This window comes from Manacus candei, unplaced genomic scaffold (genome assembly GCF_025592945.1).
Source record: "Manacus candei isolate 608988 ecotype Guabito, Panama unplaced genomic scaffold, ASM2559294v1 h1tg000076l, whole genome shotgun sequence".
In the NCBI taxonomy this organism is placed as follows: domain Eukaryota; kingdom Metazoa; phylum Chordata; class Aves; order Passeriformes; family Pipridae; genus Manacus; species Manacus candei.
The window spans coordinates 10,625,427-10,649,084 of record NW_026138124.1 but is presented as its reverse complement, the minus strand read 5'-3'; the positions used below and the strand labels follow the sequence as shown (position 1 = coordinate 10,649,084).

The 23,658-nt window shown below is 57.6% G+C and overlaps 1 protein-coding gene across 2 annotated transcripts; it reads left to right on the top strand.

Annotated features, from left to right (window-relative positions):
* Positions 1–22,924, top strand: HNF1B (HNF1 homeobox B). Of its 2 annotated transcripts, none has more exons than XM_051809414.1 (9): positions 1–385; positions 4,801–5,000; positions 6,237–6,501; positions 6,992–7,233; positions 14,363–14,526; positions 17,358–17,490; positions 17,600–17,791; positions 18,248–18,366; positions 21,077–22,924. In XM_051809414.1, the coding sequence occupies exons 1-9, from the start codon at positions 48–50 to the stop codon at positions 21,095–21,097; spliced, it is 1,674 nt and encodes a 557-aa protein (XP_051665374.1). In that variant the 5' UTR covers positions 1–47; the 3' UTR covers positions 21,098–22,924. The 2 variants fall into 2 exon arrangements, with proteins under 2 accessions (XP_051665374.1, XP_051665375.1); XM_051809415.1 differs by having other exon boundaries at positions 10–385; positions 6,315–6,501.
* The last annotated feature ends 734 nt before the right edge of the window (positions 22,925–23,658 follow it).

The following is a 23,658-nucleotide window of genomic DNA, read 5'->3' as shown; positions in this document are numbered from 1 at the left end:
GCCGGGGCGGAGCGGGGAGGCGGGAGGCGAGCGGCGGGGCCGGGAGGATGGTGTCCCAGCTGAGCGCCCTGCAACGGGAGCTGCTGGGCGCCCTGCTCAGCTCCGGGGCCACCAAGGAGGGGCTGATCCGCGCCCTGGAGGACATGGTGCCCGCCGCCGGCTTCGGCGTCAAGCTGGAGAACCTGCCGCTGTCTCCCGGCGGGCCCCCCGACGGCAGGGCCGCCCTCCCGCCGCTGGCCAACGGGCACGGCAAGGGCAAGCTCTCGGGCGACGAGGGCTCCGAGGACGGCGACGACTTCGACACGCCGCCGATCCTCCGCGAGCTGCAGTCGCTCAACACGGAGGAGGCCGTGGAGCTGCGCTCGGAGGTGGACAGGATGATCAGGTACCGGCACCGGGCGCACCCGCGGCGCGCAGGGCTCCGTCCGCAGGCACTCACTCCGACGGCCCCGGCCCCGAGCGTCCTGCGCAGGGGTCGTTCCCGGTGTGGGGGTCCCGTTGCGCCCCGCCCGGTGATTCCCGCTCGGTGGCGGGTCCCGGTGCTCCCCGCCCGCCCCGCCGTCAGTCCCGGTGCTCCCTGCTCGGTGTGTCCCACCCGGTGCCCGGTCCTGGTGCTCCCTGCCCGGCGGTGTTGGGGAGCCGGGCGGGAACCCCGCGGCCGAGGGGAGATCGAAGCCCGGTCCCCCCGTCCCGTCGGGGGCCGCCCGCCCGCCCGTCTCGGTGGGCCGGGGTTGCCGGGGCCGTGGGGGCTCGGACCGGCCGCCGGCTCCGTCCCTCCGCACCGGCAGCTCAAACGTAAACCTCACCACGTGGAGCCCGGGGCGTTATTAATTTATTTCTATAAATCATCAACAGAAAGATACACAAAGGGCCGTGATCGGGGCGATCGGGGCGGCGGGTTATTCATTGTCGGGGTTGTAAAGCGGCCCGGGAGGGGGGAAGGAGGAGGGAACCCCCGACGGCGGCGGGCAGGACTCGGCTCCGCTCCGACCCGTCCCGGGATGCGGAGCGGGGCAGCCCCGGGCTCGGCGGGGCGCGGGCGGCACCGACCCCCCTCCAGACCCCCGGGGCAGCGGCAGCCGCCGCTTCTCCCACGGGCGCGGGGCGACCGTGGCTCACCCGGCGGTGGCTCGGGACCGTGTGAGCGAGTGGGAGTCCCACGGGGACATCCCTGCGTGCAGCGGGAGCCTCTCGGGGTCCGTCCGTGTGTCCCCCCCCCTTGCTCTGCAGTTCAAGTGCCTGTCGCGATGCCCAGCGCGCCCGGCGTGAGGCACCGGTCCTGCCCCCTGGGTCGGCCCCGATGTGTGCCCGTGCCCTCTGCCAGCCCGCAGAGCCCGGGGTCAACCCCGGCTTACCCCCTCTGACACCCCGGTGCCTTAGCGGGGACTTGCTGCAGCCGTGCCGCGGTACCAGCAGGGCAGACGGTGCCCTTTGGGGCAGGGGCAGCACCAGGGGCTCGGCTGGGACTTGCGGTGCCAAAAGGGCTCCGTGTGAGGGAGAATCCATCGCAGGCCTTTCCCGATGGGTTCCCGCCCCTCCTGTGTAGCACCGTGCCCTGCACACCTGGGTGCTCCCACCTGTCCCCAGTCCCCCCTCGCTGGCTGCATCCGTGCCGGGGGTGCCCGGGTGGCCGTGAGGGGGCCGAGCAGGCAGATCCCTGGGATCTCTGCTCTCCCACAGGTGTTTCTGTGCAAAGTTTGCCTTTGGTGCAAACAAGAGCGGGCACATGTCCCTGAGGAGTCTTTGCAAAGAGCTCGTGTTTGCTCTAAGAGAGGCCTTTGTACTTGGAGAGGGAGCGGGTAGGGGAGTTGGGAGACACTGATTGCAGCCACTCTCAGGGGCTGAACCCCCTCTTCTCCCGTTCCCCCGGTGTCCCGACCCCAGGGCTGGCTCTCTCAGGCCATTCCCACATCCCTGGGGGTGCTCAGCCCCGCAGCTCTCTGGGACCCAGCACGGTGGGTGCCATGGTCCCAGTCGGTTCACCCCGGCAGGCAGCACACAGAGCCCACTCTGGAGCAACCCCACAGCTCCCTCCCTGCCCCATCCCACCTGCCAGGGCTCACCCAGACCCCACTCAGGCAAATAATATATCCCAGAGGCACCCAGATCCCATCCATGGGCTGGGGACTGTGGGAAAGCCACCCCCAAAGGTGTGTGGAGCGGCGGGCGCAGCCGATTCCTGGTGCACAGGGAGATGCCAATCAGGGAGATCGTTTCTGTAGGGAGCCCTGTTTATAATCCATCTGTATAAATTCTTGGCATATTTCTCCAAGGATGTGGAGCGTATTTACCTGGTTTCCAGGCTGAAAAAGGGGTGAGTGGGTCTGGGAATCCCTGGGGAGAGGGATTTGCTTCCCGCCTGCACATGAGGCTGGAAGGGGAAGTGATTCTTTCTTGGGCAGCATTGGTGGCCAGGCTTTGTTGGGGCTAATTTTGTGCAAGAAAAACCCGCCTTTCCATGATTTTGGTGGAGTAGGATTGTGGAGTCAGGGCTGTAAACTGGTTTGCTGGTATTAGAAAGCACTCCTGGGTTGGGTCAGGGATTTGTATTTTTTTTTGTATGTAAACTCCTGGTGAAGATTGGACAATCAATGTTTGTTTTATTTCATTTTGGTGACAGAATAAAAGAAAAAGAGCTGGTGTTGACTCAAAAGGTTTTCCTCTCTGGCTTTTTAAGTTAACCAAAAAAGAAAGAAAAAAAAAAGAGGCCAAACAAACACTCAAACTTTCATTTTGGGTCAAGTCCAAACATTTTGTTTAACATGAAACAAAATGTTTGGGTTTGGTTTCAGGTTGTTTAACCCTTTTGAATACGGTCAAGTTGATTTGTAAGGGAAAAATCACTGCTCGGAAATTAAGAGCTGAATAATTGTTTTGAAAGCATAAGTGTGAAACACTGGAAATGTCAAGGTGAAACCTTTCTTAAAAATAATGTAATTGAGGGACTTTTGTCCTAAATCTCGCATATTTTTTTTTTCAGCCAAAATGCTGCCAAATTTTATTTGAATTCTGAAATCCCACCTGTAACCCCCGAGTTGCTCATTTGACATTTTCCAAGTGTGCTCTGTTGCACCAGCTCACGGTTTCACTCTGGGAAAACGCCTCCCTGGGCTCGACTGTGAACCAGACCGCTCTTAGAAATGATAATGACCTCTGTTTCATTAACTTATTATTAATCAGTAATTAGTGGGATCAGTTAGGTGACACGAACTGCTTGTGACAAAGGTCCGTGCGAGCCCCTCGGCTCGGGCACGGCGGACGGCGGCTTTGCCCGGCGTCGTTGGGAAGGACATTTTCTCCACATCTTTCTCCTGGTTTCCCACCTTCTCCTGGGTACCATCACCATGTAGAGGACCCCCATATACAGTGGGGCTCCCCTCCCAGGAGGATGCAGGATTGGGCACAGGCTCAACGTCTCCAGGAAGGCTCCGTGGCTCCTTCCCGGGGTGTGACAAAGCCCCGGCTGGCTCTGCTCCGGTACTTTCGCTGTGGGTCCAACCAGCTTTGTTTTCACGCTGCATTCAGGACAAAAAGTAAGAAATCTACTTGTTGGTGGTTTTCTTTTTTTTTTTCACTTGACAAGCTGAAGGATCCAAAATAAGTAATGAATTGGGAAAGCAGCCGGACGGTCGTTCCAAGGGCGACATTGGGGTGTCGCATTATTTGAGTGCATGACTGTGACCAGGTTCGGGCTCACACTGATTTTTCAGCACTAAAATGCTTCCTTTTAGCCCAGAATAAATGTGGGAGTCTTGGATACAGCACAGATGTGTTGGCCTGTTCTGGCTTTGGACAGGGCTAAAGACTGAGGACAGCATTTGGGTTTTGGGCTGTAATTTTATTTATTCCCTGAATCAATGTCAGCTACCCCAAGGACACCAAAGTACTGTGATTTAGTGAAGAGTAATTCACATCTGGATCCTACAGGAGCCAAATTAAGGTGTTTAATAATACTCAGGAATGACTTAAAATTATTGGGGTGTTTGGTTTTGGTTTTGTGTTCGGGGACTCGCTGGGGTTTGTGTGCCTGGTTTGACCTTGGCTTCTCAGCCTCTCAAACATGGCCGGTGCGTGCGCTGCACTGCTGTGGGAGAGAGGAAATCAGGTCTCTTTTGAGTGAATATTGAGATTTTTTTTCGATCATTATCCCAGTGGGAACGAAAGGGAGAAACTACAGGTGGGATCCAGTGGCCATACAGGGGTCCTTGCCAGCCAGTGGCAATGCCAGGGGCACAGGGCACAGTGCGGGTACCACACCGGTGAGCAGGGGCAGGAAAAGCAACCCCAGAACCTCCAGGTGAGGGATTTCTCTTTCTTCAGAGAGATACCAGGATAGGCTCCCCATATCCCTACGTGTGTGTGTATCCCATTGTGTGTGCGTATCTTCCAAGGGAGAAATCGCGGTGAATGCAACGGCAGCGGTTCATGGACAGGTTGTGTTCCTTCCTGGAGGATCTGGAGGTGCTTTACTGCAGCAAGGAGACCTCAGTGTGTCCCATCAGAACACCAGGATCCTCTTTGCTTCTCCTTCCCCGGGCGAACAGCCTGACTGGCATCCCTGGGGTGGCCGTGACTTCCATGAGCCCTCATCCCACCAGCCGTGGGGTGGGACGGGGCTGTTTGTGGGGAAAAACATACACCCAAGGGATCTTGTGTCCTTCTGAGACAGTTTTAATAATAGTAATAATAATAGTAGTAGTAGTAATAATAATAATAATCGGTTTCTACTGTGGGAAGAAGCAAATGCCAGGTGCTTTCCCCCCTCCAGCAGAGATTAACCCTTGCTTTCCCTCCCCGCAGCGAGGACCCGTGGCGGGCGGCGAAGATGATCAAGGGGTACATGCAGCAGCACAACATCCCACAGAGGGAGGTGGTGGATGTCACCGGCCTCAACCAGTCACACCTCTCCCAGCACCTCAACAAGGGCACCCCCATGAAGACTCAGAAAAGAGCTGCCCTGTACACGTGGTACGTCCGCAAGCAGCGGGAGATCCTCCGGCGTAAGTACCCGCGGCAGCGCCCGCCCGTCGGGGCTGGTGGGAGGGCGAGGGGGTCCCCCTGTCCCGGTCCTGCCCGTGGGTCCCAGCACAGCCCCCAGGCCCCAGCTGTGGAGCATCTCCCCAGAACAGCTTGACAAGTAAAATGAATTTAAGGTGCAACGAATTTAAGGGGTTCTGTCCACACGGCTGAGTTTCTGGGCGTTTATATTTTTTTAGAGCTGGGAAAGCAATCAATGGGGACTCACAATTAGGTGCCTTTCCCATCTCTGCCCCCTTTTACTCGCTCTTTCTCAGACTGATCATTTTCTGCAACTAAGTGCAAAAAATGTAAAGGGAGAGAAAAGAAAAAAACCCCTAAATTGCTCCTGTGTGTAGCAGGTTTGGGGTCAGCCTGTGCTGTTTAAAATGCAGATGATTTTGACCAAGCTCACAGACTATTCCTTTGCGCTCCTCTCCCGCTGTCCCCTGCCACAGGGTCTGTCCTGTAGCGCTTGAAACAGCCCCATTTTGGGGCAATTTGGGGCACTGACAACCCCTGGAAAGGGCTCTGCCTCCCTCCTCCAAAAGGATGCAACATCCAGCAGATGGGAAGTGCAGGAAGGTGTTTAGCACCAAATACCATTGCTCTGAAAACACACCTTGAGTCGTTAGAGCAAACACAGCCTGATCCAGGCTTGCCCTGCATTTCCCCCGTCACAGGGGGAAAAGCCATTATAAAAAGAGGGAGAATTCCCCTGCAAAACTGGGAATAATAAAACCCTCCCATTAATCTCCCTTTACTGCCGTGGTGACAAGCGCCGGGGCTGAGGCGGCTGCCGAAGGTCACCTCTGGTGCCGCCTGCCCTGGGCACGGGGCCGGGTCCCACCAGGCTGGGACGGGACGGGAGCTGGAGCTCTGGGTGAGCAGAGAGGGGCACCCTCTCGGGGGGCTTTGCAGTCGTCCTGCCCAGCTCCTCGCTTGCAAAAATCCTCCCGAAACAAGTGCAGGTTGGCAGGGCCCCCGCCCATGAATATGCATGGACATACACATGCCCTGCACATGCCTCCCCATTAAACAGGGATGGCAATGGGCTGGCCCCTTCCCGGGGTGGGTGGCAGGGAGCACCTGACTTGCTCCAAAACCTGCCGTGGGCTTGGGGTGCTGCAGGAGGGGACACGGGGGGGCCACCTCGGCGCGGGACGGTGACTGCGAGCGGCAGCTACAGGCCGGCTCACGTCTGCTCCTTTCTCTTTCAGAGTTCAACCAGGCAGTCCAGGGTTGTGGAAATATGACAGACAAAGGCAGTCAGGATCAGCTGCTGTTTCTCTTTCCAGAGTTCAATCAGCAGAACCAGGGGGCTGCCCAGCTCGACGATGCCTGCTCCGAAACCCCCAGCAAGAAGATGCGCCGCAATCGCTTCAAGTGGGGGCCAGCCTCCCAGCAAATCTTGTACCAAGCCTACGAGCGCCAGAAGAACCCCAGCAAGGAGGAGCGGGAGACTCTGGTGGAGGAGTGCAACAGGTAACAGCTGCCCCACGGCACCTCCTCACCTGCCCTCAGCCCTCCTTCGCAAAACTGAGCGTGATGATGGACTCCCGGCTCACCACCCCGGCCACTGGCTCATGGCACAGCTTTGCTGAGCTCTCTGGCCTCTTCTTGCCTTGTTTTCCCAGTCTGGGTGATGTTTGGGACTGAGCGAGCTCCCTGCTGGAGCAGAGATGTGGTAGGGATGCTGCAGGGATGCAACAGGGATACTGCAAGGATGATGCAGGGATGTGACAGGGATGCTGTAGGGATGCAGTGGGGATGACTGCAGGGATGCCACAGGGATGCTGTAGCGTTCCAGCAACGTCAGAGGGAGCGGGGATGGCTTTTAGAGCATGGATGCAGTTGGAAAGAGCAGCGGGGCTTGTAGGAAGGGCTTGAACAGCCCCAGACCTGCCTGTTGTCCCAAGGCACCTGTTCCCCCCAGCAGCACCCTTGTTCCAACGTGTCCCCCTTGCACGTGCAGGGCCGAGTGTCTGCAGCGAGGAGTGTCCCCCTCCAAGGCTCACGGGCTCGGCTCCAACCTGGTGACGGAGGTCCGTGTCTACAACTGGTTTGCCAACCGGCGGAAGGAGGAGGCTTTCCGCCAGAAGCTGGCCATGGATGCCTACAGCTCGGGCCAGCCCCCACACAGCATGAACCTGCTGCTGTCCCACGGCTCCCCCCACCACAACCAGCCCAGCGCTTCCCCTCCCAGCAAAATGCCAGGTAAGCCCTCGCTGAGGGTGCTCGGGCAGTGGTGACAGAGCTGGCTCCTGTTTTGGCTGGGGGCAGAGGTGCTGTGAGTGGGTAGCCTCGAGGAGGGGGAGGATGGTGACCCCGGTCCCTGCTGCAGCCTCGAGGAGGGGTGGGGATGTGGAGAGGAGCACGTGCTGTCGCTGCAGTGTTATGGCCGGGAGAGGCACGTGCTGAGGGCTGGATTTCCGTCTCGCTGAGGATAAATCAGTGTTTGCTTGTTTGGTTTAACTTGTCAGAGTTCCCGTGTGGGCTCGGCTGGGCAGGAGGAGGTTGTGCCTGGCAGGGCAGGAGGAGCTGCTCTGTGCCTGGTGTGCCCATGCTGGGGCCATGGGGTACAGCCACTGGGCAGCACTGTTTTTGGGGGTGCACAGGCAATGCTGCAAAGCCCATAGGAAGATGTGGCAGCCTGTCCTCACTGCAGGGCTGAAGATACCCCAGATGCACAGTTCTGCCCCGTCCCTGTGCCAGAGCACAGGGAGGTGGATAAAGGAGCTGCTGGAGGGGTGCAAGGCTCACCCCAAGCTCCATCTCTCCACACCACGGTCCAGCCCCGCTGTGCACAGCGAGGAGCCGGCTGGGCAGAGCAGACGCGCTGAAAACTCCCGGGGATTTAAGCAGGAGATAACGGCGCGGTGAGGGGGCTGCGCGCCCGGGGAGGCTCATCAGGGCGGGAGGCATTGTTGGGAGAACAATGCCCATTGTCCCTTACCTGCCCTCCGCAGCCAGCCGCCAGCCCCCGGCAGGCGGGACAGGGGGCTCGGGGCTGGGGGGTCAGCGCGGGGACTGTGTCCCAACCACCCCGCGTCCCCCTCGGACACAGCGCGGGCACTGGCACAGCCCGGCCGGGGAGGCTGAAACCAGCCACCTCCTGAAGTGCCCCTGCCTGGCTCGTTGCACACACCCAGCTCGTTACAAAGGCGAGTCAAAAGGAACCCGTGTGGCGGAGAGTCCCCGCGGGAAGGGCAAGGTGCCTGCGGAGAGGAGGAGCGGGGCTGGGGACGCTGCCAACGCGCACCTGGACATCGGTCCTCGGGCGCTGCCGGCGAGCGCAGCTCCCCGAGCGGTGCGCGGGGATGTGGCAGCCCCGGGTGGGTGGGCAGCCCCCGCCCCAGCTCCCGGCCGTGGGAGGGACAGGCAGCATCCTGTGCCTGACATCTGTAACCCGCTCCCGGGTACCGCTCTCCCCGCAGGGCCGGCCAGCGGTGACCAAAATGTGACCCTGCCCCAGGAATGCCCCGCACAATGGCGGGGACAGGGAGGACGTTTGCCCTCCTGTCAGCGGCTGATTGCTTACAAGGTGCCCTACAAGCACATTGTCAGCAGAATCAGCTGTTTTCGGTGTCGCGGCGGGCTGTACAATGCCCCACCAGCATGCAGCCCCGCATTGTCACGGCGTTGTCCCCCGTGCATGCTTAATTGACAATTAAGCCGGGGCTTTGAACGAACCCCGTTGCCTTTGATGTGCCCCCGGGCTGCCAGCGCGCAGGGGGCTCCCCCCGAGAGCCTTTGTTTTCTTCTATTAGGGGACAGCAATTACTGTAACCGCGGGCATTTATCTCGGCGCTGGAGGGCCGTTAAGCCCCAACCTTTATTTTCCCGTCGGAGCGGTGCCAGCAGGGGCCGGTCCCGGCTATAGGGCCGATGACAGCCCATTCGGAGGGGCTTTTGAGCAGGGCAGGAGTGATGGCCGCGGAAAAAAGCCTCTCCGGAGGGTCAGGAGGGCTCGGCTGCCGGAATTGGCTGGCGATCAGTGCTCATATCCATCGTCTTTGCTGGGCAGGAGGAGATGGGCATGGCAAGGGCCACCGTGGAGTTTTAGAGCTGGTTTTGGGGAGACAGACAGGGATGGAGCTCAGCCATAACCCCTTCCTGACCTCTTGGACCAAGCCTTGCAGCTTGCAGCTCCCAAAGCACTGCTGGGTCCATCACTGCTCAGACTCCTCCAGGAGATGTTTGGGGAGCTGCTCCCAGTGGGGCACAGCCAGTGCTGGCAGATCCATCCCCAGTGCCTGGCTGACCCCATCCCAGCTGTCCATGCTGGGATTTGAACTGTCCTTGCCCCGCGCGGCGGCGTCTGGAGCCATCAATGCCTTAACAGCTTAATGACGGCACTGGGACACTGCCCGTGCCCTGCCCCTGCCTGTCCCCTTCCCCGGCAGGATACGGTGGGGCAGGGCCGTGGGGCAGCTGCAAACTGCTCCCCATGCCTGTGAACAAAGAGGGGTCACCTCTCCTCAGGACTTTGTCAATGGGGTCTTGCAAAAGGGTGTAATGACAGCAGGGCAGGGAGGAGAGCTGTAAAAATCAAACATCCTCCGGCCTCTTCTTGGGGACCCATCTGTCAAGCCCCGAGCTGTAGTTTTTAACTACTTGGAGGTAAATACTTAAAGCCTTTCTATCTCAGAGGCTCCTCTCAGAGGCTGGACTTTTCCCTTACTCTGGGTTTTATCAGTGATCTTGGTTCCCTGTTTGATTTGAAGGTCACTCGGGGCTTTATCTTGGTGCCATGCTGTAGACTCTGGCTTATGCCATTTTTATCTTCAAGAGCCCCGAAGACAATCGGAGCATTGATGAGATTAGGTGACGCACCACCAGCCCACAGCCACCCCCCACTCCCACCCTGCATACAAAGGGCTGCCCTGGCCCTGTGGTTGGGGGGTCACAGCGTCACCTCCAGCCTGTCCTGGGGGGCTCCATACCCACAGAAGGTTGGGGTGTTCATCCTTCCATCCATCCACCCATCCATCCACCCATCCATCCATCCATCCATCTCTGCTCTGCAAATATCAGAGTAGCAGAGCAATATCAGAGCAGTCATTCATATATGCATGTGTATATATGTGTGTGTATATTACTTACATATGTGTTTAGATGGAGATAACAAACACAAAAATATCTCAGTACCACCCCCAAATTCTTCTGGAAAAAAAAAAAAAAAAAAGGGCAATTTAAGTGCTTTAATTTTTCCTTAAAGAGGAGCCCATCAATCAACCCTTGGTCTGGGGGTACCCCTGTTTATACCTGGATCCTTCCCGGTGTTCCCTGGGGTATGTGCTGGTTCTGACTGAGGACCCAGTGCCAGTGGTTGTAATATTTTACTGTCAGGCACATTGTGGGGCTCGGTGGGTACAGTGCACTGTTAGGAGCTTTTCCAGGTTTTATGGGGGTAATTAGAACTTTATGACAGCGGCGAAACGGGAGGGGTCCAGCCCCCATAAACGGGTTTATAATGGATATAAACTATGCACCTCTGTAACTGAGCAAGATTAACACTTTAGGGACAATTTGAGTGGCAGCCCAAAAATCGGAGCTGCCCTCGGCGCTGCCTGGACCTGAATTTGGGAGGGTGACAGTCCCATCAGAGACCCAGCTGTCTATGGTGTCAATGGGTGGAGCATCACTGAGTCCAGCATGACCCCAAAGATTATATTTTACCTTTCTCACCCCACTTTCACACCCTGGTCCATGTTGGCGGCTGCATCCCTGTGGGTCGGGCAGAGCCAGAGCTGAATCCCTGCTGCAGCTGGATCTTCAGTGACTTTTTGCAGTCGCTTTTGGGGTCAGGCATTGCTGGTGATGTGGAGGGTGTGGCAAAGCTCTGGGCAGAAATGCAGCCTGGAGTTGGGGGAAGCAGCAGATGCTGCTGCCAGAGGTTGGCATGTGTTGTGGGACAGCGGCAGCAGGGAAAGACAGTTAAAAGTACAGTGAGTTTTTGTTTTAAAAAGTACAATTTGCTTATATCAACATGACTCAAGGCGGAGCAGAACCAAGCTGCTTCACTGCTTGTCCCTGCCAAAGGCACAGGACTGACGTGTTCCGAGAAAATGGCACAAGGCTGTGATGAAAGCGATAAAGGTATTGATCGCTGCCCCAAACCCCCCCATTGCCCTCCCAGGTCGGGTCAGGGGGATGGTTCTGGCACCCTGAAGAAGATGGGGGTGGTGGGGCTGGCTGTGGAAAGCCGTGGGTGCACAGGACCCCCCGCCCTGGGGGCTGTCACGCTGCCTGTCCCCGTCCATCGGGTTAAGGCTACGGGAGCCGGACCCTGTGGCTTGTCTGGAACAGGGGAAAGCAGTAAAACATTTCACGGGCTGTGCAGCTCAGGGGCCACACAATGGCCGGGTCCCATAAACAGACCATTATATTATGGCTGTAGCTCCAGTAAAGAAAAAAGCCCTGAGGAGGGTAGGCTCCACGGCCAGACCCATTCCTGGTGATCCCCATCCAGACTCCTCTCTTGAGCAGCTGTGGGGAGAGGCTGAAGGGGAATAAATCTCTTTGCACAAGGGCTGCTTCCAGCTGTGGAGGCTCAGGAGAGCAGCAGGAGAGCAGTGGTGTCGGGCTCTGATGGCGCTCTGAGCCCCGGCTCATAAACCCTGGACCCCAACTCGGTCCGGGAGGAATCCTTTGGTCCTGGAGATATCCCTGTGCATTCACCCTGGCTGGGGGGGTCCTGTGGGGGGGTCCCAGAGGTTATGCTGCAGGGGGAAGGCTGGATCCCGGGGCTTGGTGACCCCTGGGGTGGCAGAGTGTGCCGAGGGGGGTTTGCTGGGAAGCCCCGGGGAGCTCGGAGGGAAGGTGGTACCATCATCAGGGAGCTCGGTGTGTCACAGCAGTGACAGCAGCAACAATGCCTGCTGCTGGTTTCCTAATATTAATTATCTGATCTGCCCAACTCCAACCCAGCCCTGGGGGCATATAAATAATAGCACCCATCCCATTCTAGGAATGGGAAAGCCCCAAGACAGGATAGTTGATGGCTTCCTAAAGGCAGAAGGCTTTTTGCTGCCCAGCAAGCGGTTTCTGGGCAGACCTGGGTGCTCACAGGCTTGAGGGACTCAGGATCCACCCACCAGCACAGCTCCTGCCTCCATGAGAGCGGGGTCCTAATGGGGCTGGACGGTGCCACCACTGTCACTGACCCAGAGCCTCGCCTCGCACTCCTCAGGACAGTTAAACTTCATCAAGACTCGGAGTCTTCAGTGGTTTTATCTAGAGACCCAAAATCTCGGTCTCCAGACAATCTGGGAATCTCGGTGCTGGTTATTGTTCCTCAAACAATCAAAGTCTCCTCCTTGGGGTTGCAAGGAAAAGCTTGAAAATCAGCTTTTAACCTCTCGTATGTTTTAAAGCCAACTTTATAACTTCAGCTGTCTAGGCTCATAAGTTAGAACATCCTCAGTTGGATATGGCGTGATTTGGGGTTTAAAAAGGGCTTTTTGTTGTTGTTGTTCTTACTGAACCCAAAAGAGCTTGAGGACAGCAGAAACTCTGATTTCCTTCCCAAGAGGAGGTGCCTGTGCTCCCGTCTATCTTCCAGATCGCGCCCAGAAGAAAGGGCTTTATTTTATCTCCCCTCCCATTGTTTAACCAGCGCTGTGGGATCCCGGCCCAGGGGCTGAAGCACCCTCTGCACGAGGCCGGGGCCGCGGGAAGAATGTGTGTGACAGTGCCCTGGTTGAGTAATGTTTACCCTGTGCACGGCAGGGACGTCCACTCGGGCCGGCAAATATCCACCTGCCAGAGGACATTCTTTTATTATCAGGGATAAAGGGGTTTGCTGGGAAATGATCAGGAACCAGACATCGTGGGGAGATTCCTATCTGTGGGACGTGTTTAACCAGCTGATGGGGAATATTCAGAGGCGATTATGGAGTGGCTTTGCTGTGGTTTTGGTGGAGGGTGTGGGTGGCCCTCTGCGTTTGAGCAGATGCTTTCGGAGCTGGTGGAAAGTTCCTGGGCTCCAGTTATTATTTCCTTCCTTTTCCTTGGTTCAGAGCTTAATTTTAGAGCCGCCCTTAGAGCAGCTTCCACCAAGCCACTCACCATCAGCTCTTCCCCTCAGGCTCCCGGGAGAAGGACATCCCAAAATCCCAGGAGGAAGATGCTTTCCTGGGGTGGGTTTGTAGCTGGGAGTGTCCATGCTGGGCTGGGACAGCCAAGACACCACTGGCAGTGTCCACAGGCTGAATCTCCCCAGCTGATGGTCATTTTGGGGAGCTGTCCCCAACACCCCTGTGCAGTGGCCGGGGGATCATAGGTGGATGATGCTCATGGAGCTCTCAGTTGGGAAGGTGGCTTTGCCATAGCTTTCTTTCCCAGGAGAGCTGTGGGCTGCCTGTCCCTCACCCACCACTTCGATCCCAGGGCAGTGAACCCGGCTGGGAGCACAGTGCTGGACTCCTCCTAATAAATGGCTTTTCACCGTAGTCGTCAAGGCAGCCCCGTAAAAGACGCTTTTGTTTCCCATGGGTTTTCCTGGGTTAATTATTTGTGATCTGTGGATGCCTTTCCATGACACATGGCTGATCATATGGTTATCAGTGCAGGCTGCTTTAGCCAAATTAAATATATTTATATAGAAGACCTGTGCTCGAGCCAGATTTGCCTTCTGGGCAGGGGTAGGCTGGGGTCTGATCTGGGGGTTGGTGTGTGTCTGATCCTTCTGCCTTACTGAGGTGACCTGTTAATCTTACACTTGTGGAGATTGTGTCAGGAGGGAATTGGATGCAGAAGGGCCTGAGGAAACAGTGGAGCCACTACTCTGTGAGCTGGGCAGTCAGGATGGCCGGAGGCTGCGGGGAGATGGGAGAGCCTCACAGAGGGACGAGCTGGAGGATGCAGAGTCACTTCCCACACCTCAGGGTCCCTAGGCTGGTGTCTGAGAGCCATGAGGACCTCACAGGGATTTGCATGATCAGTGCAAACTATGCACATGACAGCACAAGGGCGCAGATGGGTGTTGGGCTGCTGGCCCAGGTTGGGCTCTCTTTTCCCCCTGTGGCATCAGGGCCCGTGGGCAGCGTGGGATTGCAGCCCTGGTGGGCACTCAGCATCCTCCCCTCACTGTAATTTCAGGAGATGGGGTCTGGGCGAAGCTGGGAAGCAGCACTGCAGGAAGGAGCACGTTTTTCAGTGCTGTCCCTCCCGGTTTCATTCAAGGGTGTCCTCGAGGAGTGTGCACGCCTGCATCCTTGTGCCACACACGCTGTGGGGGGCTGGAGGGTCCCCCTTGCAGGGAGCTTGCAGAGGGGGTCGGCACAGCCCGGGTACCTCGGCGGTGCCCGTGGGTGATGCCGGCACGGGCGGTGTCTTGCAGGGGTGCGGTACAGCCAGGCGGCGAGCGGCGAGGCGGCGTCCTCGGGGGCCATCAGCCACCACGGCAGCGGTGCCATGGTCACCACCAGCCAGGCGGTCCTGCAGCAGGTCTCCCCGGCCGGCTTGGACCCGGGCCACGGTTTGCTCTCGCCCGACGGCAAAATGGTGAGTACACCTGGCCCATTGTGGCGGCGGCGCTGATAAGATAAGAGGGCCCAGCGGGCAAAGCAAACACGCTTTCCCCGGGTTTCACACGCGGCCCACGCCGAACAATGGGGCATTGTGGGGGCCGCGGGTGCCGGCCTGGCCCCGCCGCCCGCCTCAAAGGCGGCGCTCGCCCCGCGGCCCCGCCGGGACACGGCGTGTTTTCCGTGTGCTCCCGGCACGGCCCACGGATCTGGGAGAGCCCGCGCGGGGCTCATTGATCGCACGCCCCGCGGATTGAACGCCCTGGGTGGATCACTGTTTGCTTTCCCCTGCCAATGACATGGTATTGATAAAATGCTCATTCATTACTTCTTCCCTAAGCCCTCCCCGAGTTTGGGATTTGGCTGGGGAAGCGCTTTCCTTGCAAGCAGGGCCATTCTTGTCCCAGGGCATCGCTCAGAGGATCGAAGCCACTAGGGCTGGCTCCAGCCCTGGAGCTCCTGCCTCTCCCCATCCCCTTCCCCATGTCCTCCGGGCTCTGCTGCAGGGGCTTTGCTGGGCAGAGCTACAAACAGCAGCATGGCAGGAGTGGAGATGGGATATCAGTGTCCCTCTGGTGCTGGACATCTCCCCACCCAGTGCTGCAGGGCCATGGCAGAGCTGGGCTGGGTTTCCAATGCCCAAGCACTTGGGGTGCCCCTTCCTCTGGGTGCCTGGTTGGTGCAAAGCCCTTTGGAGGAGTGAATGAAGGAGCAGGGCAAGGAGGGAGTGCAGGGGTTGGGGTCAGGATGGGATGGGATGTGATAGGAGGGCACAGCCCATCCAGGCTGGCAGAGGTTTGTGTGCAGCTGCTGCTTTTCTGGGAGGAGTTTTTCTTTCCTGCTGAAATCGAAAGTCAAACATGGCACTGGGTGACGGGGCCAAGCCGGCTCTTCCCCGGTTTTCACTTCCATTTTCAGAGGGTTGGCCCTCCTGGGCCGTCAGGTCGGTCTCCTGGCACAGCCAGGTGGCCGTGGAAGGGCTCGTTGTCCCCTCCCTCAGCTATGGCACTGTTTCAGTGTGCCTTTCCTTCTGGCTGGTGAGGGTGCAGCCCTTCTGTGCAGCCCCTCGGGCTCTGACACTGACCCTGCAAAGCCAAGTGTCCCCCACCAAGCTGGGGGAGCATTTCAGAGCGAAACCACAGCCCCCTCAGCCCACTCCCTCTGCCCCAGCACGCCCATATCGCCCCAGGGGTGTGTTGAGCCTCATAACCCTCAGCCTTGAAGCCATAAAATGAGTCAGGGATGAAGGTGGTGGCGGCAGCAGCACCACGTGGCCGGGGTGGGGGTCCCCGAGGACGAGGCAATGCCAAGCTGGGTGGCAGAGGCTGCCAGCACCCACCTGCCACTGGGATCAGTGGGAGGGACCCCTGGAAGGGGCTGGGCAGCACGGGAGAAAGAAAGGGAGCAGATTAAACTGGGAGAAGCCACTTGGTGGCTGGCGTGGGGCAGGAACAGCCCTGCTGAGTTATCCCTGCGGCACAGACACTGCCCAGCCCGTCGGGGACCGGCAGGAGCACAGCACAGCACAGCCCTGCCAGCTTATCTCTGATCTTTAGGCAGGGCTAGCTAGTGCTTGCAAGTGATTTAATAGAAATATGCTGTAGGCTGTGGTTTCTAGTAAGTAAACATGTGCCTTTAATGCCCCACATGAAACAAGGAGCTGCCAAGGAAGTTGCTGCATCTTTCAGGAAAGAGCTCTGAGGAAAGAGCTTACTAAGGCTCCAGAAATCCTTGGTGGCTCACTCTGTCATGCTCCAGTGTTTCCCTTAGCTGTGGTAGTGCCAGAGGGTTTTCCCCTCGGGGTCCAGTGTCTGGAGGGTCTTTTCCAGTCATGCACAGTCCAGGTGCAGTGCTCTGGGGCTAAACACCCCGTGAAAGGAGCCCGGGCTGCGGGCGAGCAGCGTGTGCTTGCCTTGAGCTGTTTGACTTGTGCAGCCGAGTGTGGTGTAACCTGGCCTTGAAGAGACTTTGAAAGTGGAAAATACCGGATCAGGAAATATGAGTCACTCCCGGGCTTTGGAATTTATTGATGGATTTGTTTCAGTTGCTATCTCCGACTCACATGTGGAAAATAAACAAGGTGCTCGGAGCTGGTGTCCAGAAATGTCACCTGAAGGGCCACAGGGATGGCTCTGAGTCGGGATTGAGGTCTCTCAGTGTGAGAGGGCTAATGAGAGGGATTGGGAGAAGGTGCAGCAATTAAAGAATTAAGGCACTTAGCCCCCACTGGTCCTGGGGACCAGCTCCAGTCCTGGCAGCACACACCAAGTGCCTTTGTGCCTGATCCCTAAATCCTGGCCCGAAATCCTGGGCTCTGGCTCTGGCTGAGCACACCCACCCTGTCTCACCAGTATCCTGCCAGCTTGGTGACTGAGATCACCACCATGAGGCCCTTTTTATCTGCTTTTTGTCTCTTTTCTTCACCTTCCCAAGTTCCTGTGTCCCACTTTCCCCTACAAGTGTGACAGTTAGAAGTTAATGAGTGTTGAGAGTCCTCAGTTGTCCCCGAGGGCCAGAGCCTGGGGAATAAAATGGCCAAGGCTCAGGATGTGCCATGTCCTGGTGCTGTGCTCTGATGGAGCTGGAAGCCAGTGCCAGCACAGTCCTTCCCTGCTGCTGCTTTGCTGTTTATTAACACGAAGTTGAGGTGCCTCAGCAGGGTCTGCACCCCGGGGCGGTGTGGGCTGTGCCTGCTCACCTCTGGGAGGGGGCTTTGCCGATCCCCCCCAGTCTCCCTGCTGAAGTGGAGGGGGGAGCACCCCTTTGGCTGTGCTCTGACAGTGCCTGTCCCACCTTCCTCTCTGGCAGATCTCCGTTTCAGGGGGTGGGCTGCCCCCGGTGAGCACCCTGACCAACATCCACAGCCTGTCCCACCACAACCCTCAGCAGTCCCAGAACCTCATCATGACGCCGCTCTCGGGAGTCATGGCCATCGCACAGAGTAAGTGCACCCCCAGCTCACCTCCACGCCCCCTCCCGTGATGGGGAGGGGGACACTGCCCGCTCCTGCCCACACTGACACCCCTACTGTGCTCTCTCCCTCCTCCCAGGCCTGAACACCTCGCAGGGGCAGAGCGTGCCCGTGATCAACAGCGTTGCTGGCAGCCTGGCAGCCCTGCAGCCCGTGCAGTTCTCCCAGCAGCTCCACAGCCCCCACCAGCAGCCGCTGATGCAGCAGTCCCCCGGCCACATGACACAGCAGCCGTTCATGGCCACCGTGACCCAGCTGCAGAACTCTCACAGTAAGGGTCGGGGGGAGCTCTGGAGGGCCCTGAAAATTAACTCAGATGGGAAACGAGCTTGTGCTCTCCTCGTGCTCTGCCCTGCCCAAGCTGGTACCCTTGGCTGCTGCCCCTCTCCCGTGGGTACCAGCCCACAAGATGCTCAGTAGTGCAGGGTGGCCACATCCAGCCTCACGCTCTCCTTCTCCTGTGCCATCCACCTGATCCAGCCGCAGCTCTTCAGTCCCCACTCTTTCCCTGAGTGAGCTGCTGCTTGGGTGAGCTGCCACCTGAGAATGCAGTGGTTTGGAAGCAAGTGGTGGGTTCCTCCCATGACTTGTTTCATCTCACCCCTGTTTCCATGATGCCTTGAGCTGGTGCCTGGCTCTGCTGTGCTGTGCCGTGCAGTGCACTGCTCTGCCCTGCTGTGACGGCAGTGGGGGGCTGTTCCCTGACTTGTCTCCCTCCTCTCCACAGTGTATACACACAAACAGGAGCCTCCCCAGTATTCCCACACCTCCCGCTTCCCCTCGGCGATGGTGGTGACGGACACCAGCAGCATCAGCACACTCACCAATATGTCTTCCAGTAAGCAGGTAATGGCCTTGCAGAGGTGGCTGAGGTGGGTGGGCGTGGGAAGATGGAATGGGGCTTTTCCCCCTCTGGGCATAGGGGTGGAAGTAGCAGAGACCCCATCCTGCTGCCTGTGCTGCACCTGCATGGGCATCTGAGGATGAGCCCTTGGTGCTGAGAACCCCATCCCACACCCTTCACGGGCTCCAAAAAACCTGCTTGCGAGTGGTGTGATGGGGATTTGGGGCTTAGTCTTAGTGCCTGGTGGTACCAGCCAGGCTGTGCTCATCCCTGGGGCACCTGCATGAGAGTGGGAGCATCCTGCTGGGATACAAACAGGGCTGAGAAAGTCGGACCAAGCACATTCTGCTGCCTGTGTCCTGGGGGGATTGACCCTGGCTGGAGTCAAGTGGAGGAGTTGTTCTGATGTGCCCTGACCCCCCAGCCCATAAACCTTTATCATCTGCCCAGTGCAGGTGTAAGGCTGGACTTATCCTGGTTCAAATCAGGTGTGCGAGGCTTTGCTCAGACAATAGACCCTTTCTGAGAGCCAGCTCTGGGGACTGTGGGAAATATGTGGCCCTTATTGATCGTTAGATAAATAAGAGGGAGCCTTGAACTTGCATTCAGATAAACTTTCTTACCAAGGTTTGACAGGGGACAGGAAAAAAATGTCTGCAATGAGCACAGAGTAAATACAGTGTGGGATTGCTGGGAGACCCCCCGTGGGATCACTGTGAGACCCCCTCTGGGTGCCCAGCGGGGATGAAGGAAGGGGCTGGGGCTGCAAAGGGAAGACACTGGGAGAGGGGCTGCCCAGAGGGGTTTGGGGGGCTTGGGAAGGGATGATAAACCCCCTCCCCCAGGGGTCCCACGCTGTGCAGGTCTCGGGGTGAGTCGGTCAGGCGTGGCCACCCCTCCAGCACCATTTCCTCGGCGCGGCGTTATCGGCCCATCTGCTGCGCGCTCAGCCCGAACTGCCCCTGATTAATCGAGCTCTCCTGCCTTTGATGCCGGGCTGGAGAGCCCTGGGCACACAGGAAATGTCCCTGGCAGGGAGATGGTGCCCTGCCCGGATGCCGTGCTCGCCCTGCCTGGACACTGTGCTGCCCGGGGTGGGGGGTCCCGCGGGATTGTCCCTCCTGGGCACTTTAGTTAAAGCAGGAGGAGGTCTCGCGGCTCAGGAGGGGGAAGATGGGGTCAGGACCCTTCCTCTGCTGTGGCAAAGGGGCACCCACCTCCCCTTTGTCCCCCCTGTACATGATAAACAAGCACAGGCCAGTCCTGCAAGTGCCAGGGCAGAATCTGTGCCCCCACACAAGTCCCTCGCCAGCGAAGCCTCCCAGCCCTCAGGGTCTCTTTTCCTACCAACCATTTGATGTCCAGGTTAAATCTGGAAAAATTTATCTTTGACCATTGATTTCTTTCTCAGTGGTCATTGATTTCATTAGCAAGGGGTGAATGAAAGTGCAACAGAGACAGCTGAGGGGGGACTAAATGCTGCTTACTCCCCAGAGTGGCTCAAATACCTGAATAATTTTGGTGATTTGGATGCTGGGGGCCATCCCCTGGCTCCTTCCACACTTTGCCTCGGCATAAAGCAGGCACTGCTGGGCACAAGGATTCCTGACATGACAGGCTCATCTGAGGTGGCCAGAGAGGCCAGGAGGGTCACTTGGATCCCCAGGGAGTTGCAGTTTTCGGGATGCAGTTTGCTGGGCAAGGGCTGGTGCTGCTGGTGGGAGCACCCAGGTAAACCCTGGGGGTTCACAGCCCACGTGAGACCCCAAATCTGGGGGGTGTGCTGCTGCTCCCTGAGCACCCCCCTCTTTGCTAGAGGAGAGGTATTCTCCCATAAAGCAAAGCCTCCGTCATTCCCAGCAGCAGTTCTGTACCCACAGCCCCTACCAGACCCCAAAACACTCTCTGTGGTGGAGGTGGCTGCTCCCAGTCCTGCCACAGGACAGAGGTTGGAGGGAGGTCCCTGGTCACCCCCAGCTCTCCCCTCACATGCTGTGGATCTCTTATCAGATGTTGTTATTTAGACCTGGAAGGAGCAAATACCTCCCTGTTCCTTTGACAACGCTTGAGGCCGAGCCACCATGTTTATTACGTTGGCAAACACCTGATAGCCACAGCCCTGTCCCTAATGACATGTCAGGGAGGCTCCTGGCGTCTCCTTATCTCCGCCTCATGATGTTTGCTGTGTGCTCCAGCCCACAAGGTCACCCGGCCCCCAGCCCCCCACCCACTGCTGGCTGGGGGGACCCCGAGGGATGGGGAAGGGGCCGCTGCGGTGGGATGGACGTGGTGGTGGGTGCTCAGCTCCTTCCCTGGAGGTGGCAGCAATGCTGGGGGACAGAGATGAGGCCCCGGCCCCACTCCCACCCCAGCCAAGCTCAGCCTCATGCCTGGCCGCTCTTGGCACAATCTCTGCAACAGCCTGGGCACAATCAGGCCCTTTTTTATTATTTTTGGGAGGGGGTGGCAATAGCTGGCTCAGAAAGTGTTTTTCCACTGCCTGCCCCTCGGGGGTGCTGGGGAGGGCTTGGGGCCGAGCTTGTGTGGCACCAGCGAGGTCCCAGGGAGGTGCAGGAGGTGCCAGGGAGGTGCAGGAGGTGATGCCTCCAAATGCGGTGCCCCCACGACCCCCCTCCGCGGTGCTGCCCTCTCCTCCTCCTGCCTCCCTCCCTGCCTGCCGGTCACCCTGCCGCTCTCTCTCTCCCTCCACAGTGTCCCCTGCAAGCCTGGTGATGCTCCACACCTCGCTGCTTTTGCACATAGCAACGGGATCTTATTTTCCACAACATCCCGGAGGCGAGCCGCGCTCCGAGCCCGGGGAGCCGCCCGCCAGAGCACAGCCCAGCGCCGCAGCGAGGAGCCCGGCAGCCCGACCCGGAGCCAGCCCGGACCCAGCCTCTCCTTCCCTCCACACAGTATTTCCAAGACGTGTCTTGGGGATTTTTTTATTCTTAAGTATTCGCCTTCCAAGAGGCCGCTGGCTTTCCCGAGGGACCAGGCACGAGCTGTGCTGGGAACAGGCAGAAGGGGAAGATGGATCATATTGAAGTTGTTTGTACTCCTCCACCCGACGGACTGAGGGGGACTGGGGTCTGTTACTTGGCGTTTGGAGGGAGGAATTGCATGTGCTGTTGAACTGAGCCAATTGAACTGTAAATAGAGGTACAGTCTGCTCCATCCTCCCCCCTCCCCACTCCTATACACAGAGATTTATATAAAAAAGAAGTAAATTTTGTCCAATGGATGTAAACTACTGTAATTAAGTGCAATTCCCCATCTGTATATATTGGTCCAGAATCTCTTCTCTTTCTCCCATTTGTTTTTTGCCTTTTTTTTTTTTTGGTAAAGGTCAGAGCTGAGGATGGGTTTGGTTTTGTATTTCTGTTTTCCCTTTAAATGAGTGAATTCAAATGCTGGGCCTAGGCAAGGACACTGCTCAGGCAGCACTGGGCTCTGCTCTGCAGGAGGACAGGCAGACACGTGTCCCCTGCACGGTGACATCCCATGAGAAGGAAGGGCACAGGACAAGCTGAGCAGAGCTCTGGCAGGACCTGGATGATCCATGTGGGGAAAACTGCCACTACGACTTTCCTGCTTTTGAGGACTCTCAGACGGACTCTGGTGGGGTGGGGGAGGACTCAGCAGCCTGGTGAGCACATCCAGCCTGTGGGGAAGCGTTCAGCGCTGGCAGTTTCCAGGTGAGCCTGTAGCATTTGGTGCTACAGAGGTGAATGAGGCTGCAAGAAATTCTGGTGGAATCTTCCTCAGGTGGGGTTCAGAGACTGTCTCCCTTTAGTCCTCCCTCGGGGTGCAGAAGGGTTTGGGTGCCCAGCTCCTGCCCCAGTAAATGGCCAGTACAGGTGGCTTCTTTCCACCTTTAGCAGTTGGTGATGAGCCTTGTTGGCTCCACCCTCATCAATACACACGGTGCTCTCGTCCTGGAGCAGTCCCCTCCGAGGTGCTGGATGGATGGGATTTGGGCTGTGGTGTGAACTCCAGCTGCCTGCCCTGTCTCACCCTGCAGCAGCTCCTGGATGAAAAGCTCCACAGCAAGATCTCCAGCTTGTGAATGATCCCACATCCCAGCCCCTCAGGCACCTGCTGAGCACAGACACCAGAGCCCTGAAGGATTTTGGGGGCCCGAGTCCTACCTCCCAAAGCCATGGAAGCTGTAAAAGGCATCATCTCCCCACCGTGGAATGAGCTCCTCTGTACCTGCTCCCCTCTGGGAACGGATCTAATGCTTCCCAGTTGTGCTGAATCTTCATGAACTTCACAGCGTGTGCCAACTGCTGAGAGGGATTTAGAGAGATGGAGAGCAGCAGAAGTGCCCGTGGACTGATGACCACTGCCAAAAAGAAAAACACCGGATGATTTCTTTGGGCTGAGAAAGTCTCTTTGGCTCTGTTTGTCCAATGTCTAGTGCAGTGGGACCCTCACCCACACTGGAACTGAGAGGAGTTGTCCTATGGTGAATAAGAAGTCATCAGGAATTGGAGACCAATATTCAGAATGACATTTAATTTAATGTATACCATAATTAAACACCATTTCTTCCGAGTCCTTGCTGCTGTGTGGTCTGTAGACTCCACAGTCATCACCTGCGGTGGCTTGGCAGAGGTTGGTCTGGCAGGGACACAGGCTGGTGGCAGTGACATGTCCCCCTGATGTCCCTTGCAGTGCTGATCTCTGCAGTTTCTACCTGCCTGGATGTGGGGAATCAAATGTTTCCTGTGAATCCTCAGGTATCAGCCAAAAGTAGCAGGAGGCTCTGGGAGGTGGGGAGACCTCTGTCCTCACCCTCCTAACGATGCCCTAAGGATGCTGCCCTTAGTCCAGCACAGTTTATTCCTCATTCTCTGCTAACTTTAGCAGCAGTTTGTTAAGCAAACCAATTAGGACCTGAGTGCCAAAGCCAAGCCCCATCCGTTTTGGATGCTGAGCTGGTGGTCAGTAAAGCACGAGGGGCAGGCAGGAGGGTGTGCTCTGGTGGCTGAAAAGCTTTTGAAGACCTTTGATTGTAAAGAGGTAACAGACCTGAGTGGCTCCGAGCACAGCAGTGGGAAAGGGTGGAACCCTGCTGAAGATACAGTGCAGGGCAGGTGTGGGTTTAAAAATGCCTTCAAAAATGGCTGATTTTGGTTTGGCACCCGTTTTTTTCAGAAGTTTAGTGTGGGCTGCTGTGGGAAAGGTTCTCGGGCAGAAATCTGGCGCTCACCCTTACAGCTGGAGCAGGACACCCCAATAAAAACATTCCCATGGAGTATGTTTGTGAATTTTAGCTGCCCCAGACA

What these genes read in the sequence shown, in the direction of transcription:
- HNF1B (XM_051809414.1), top strand. Translation starts at nt 48, where the DNA reads ATGGTGTCCCAGCTGAGCGCCCTGCAACGGGAGCTGCTGGGCGCCCTG. An exon ending in CCCTCCCAGCAAAATGCCAG is followed by an intron (nt 7,234 to 14,362) that starts GTAAGCCCTCGC and finishes GGTGTCTTGCAG; the next exon opens with GGGTGCGGTACAGCCAGGCG. An exon ending in CCAGCTGCAGAACTCTCACA is followed by an intron (nt 17,792 to 18,247) that starts GTAAGGGTCGGG and finishes TCCTCTCCACAG; the next exon opens with TGTATACACACAAACAGGAG.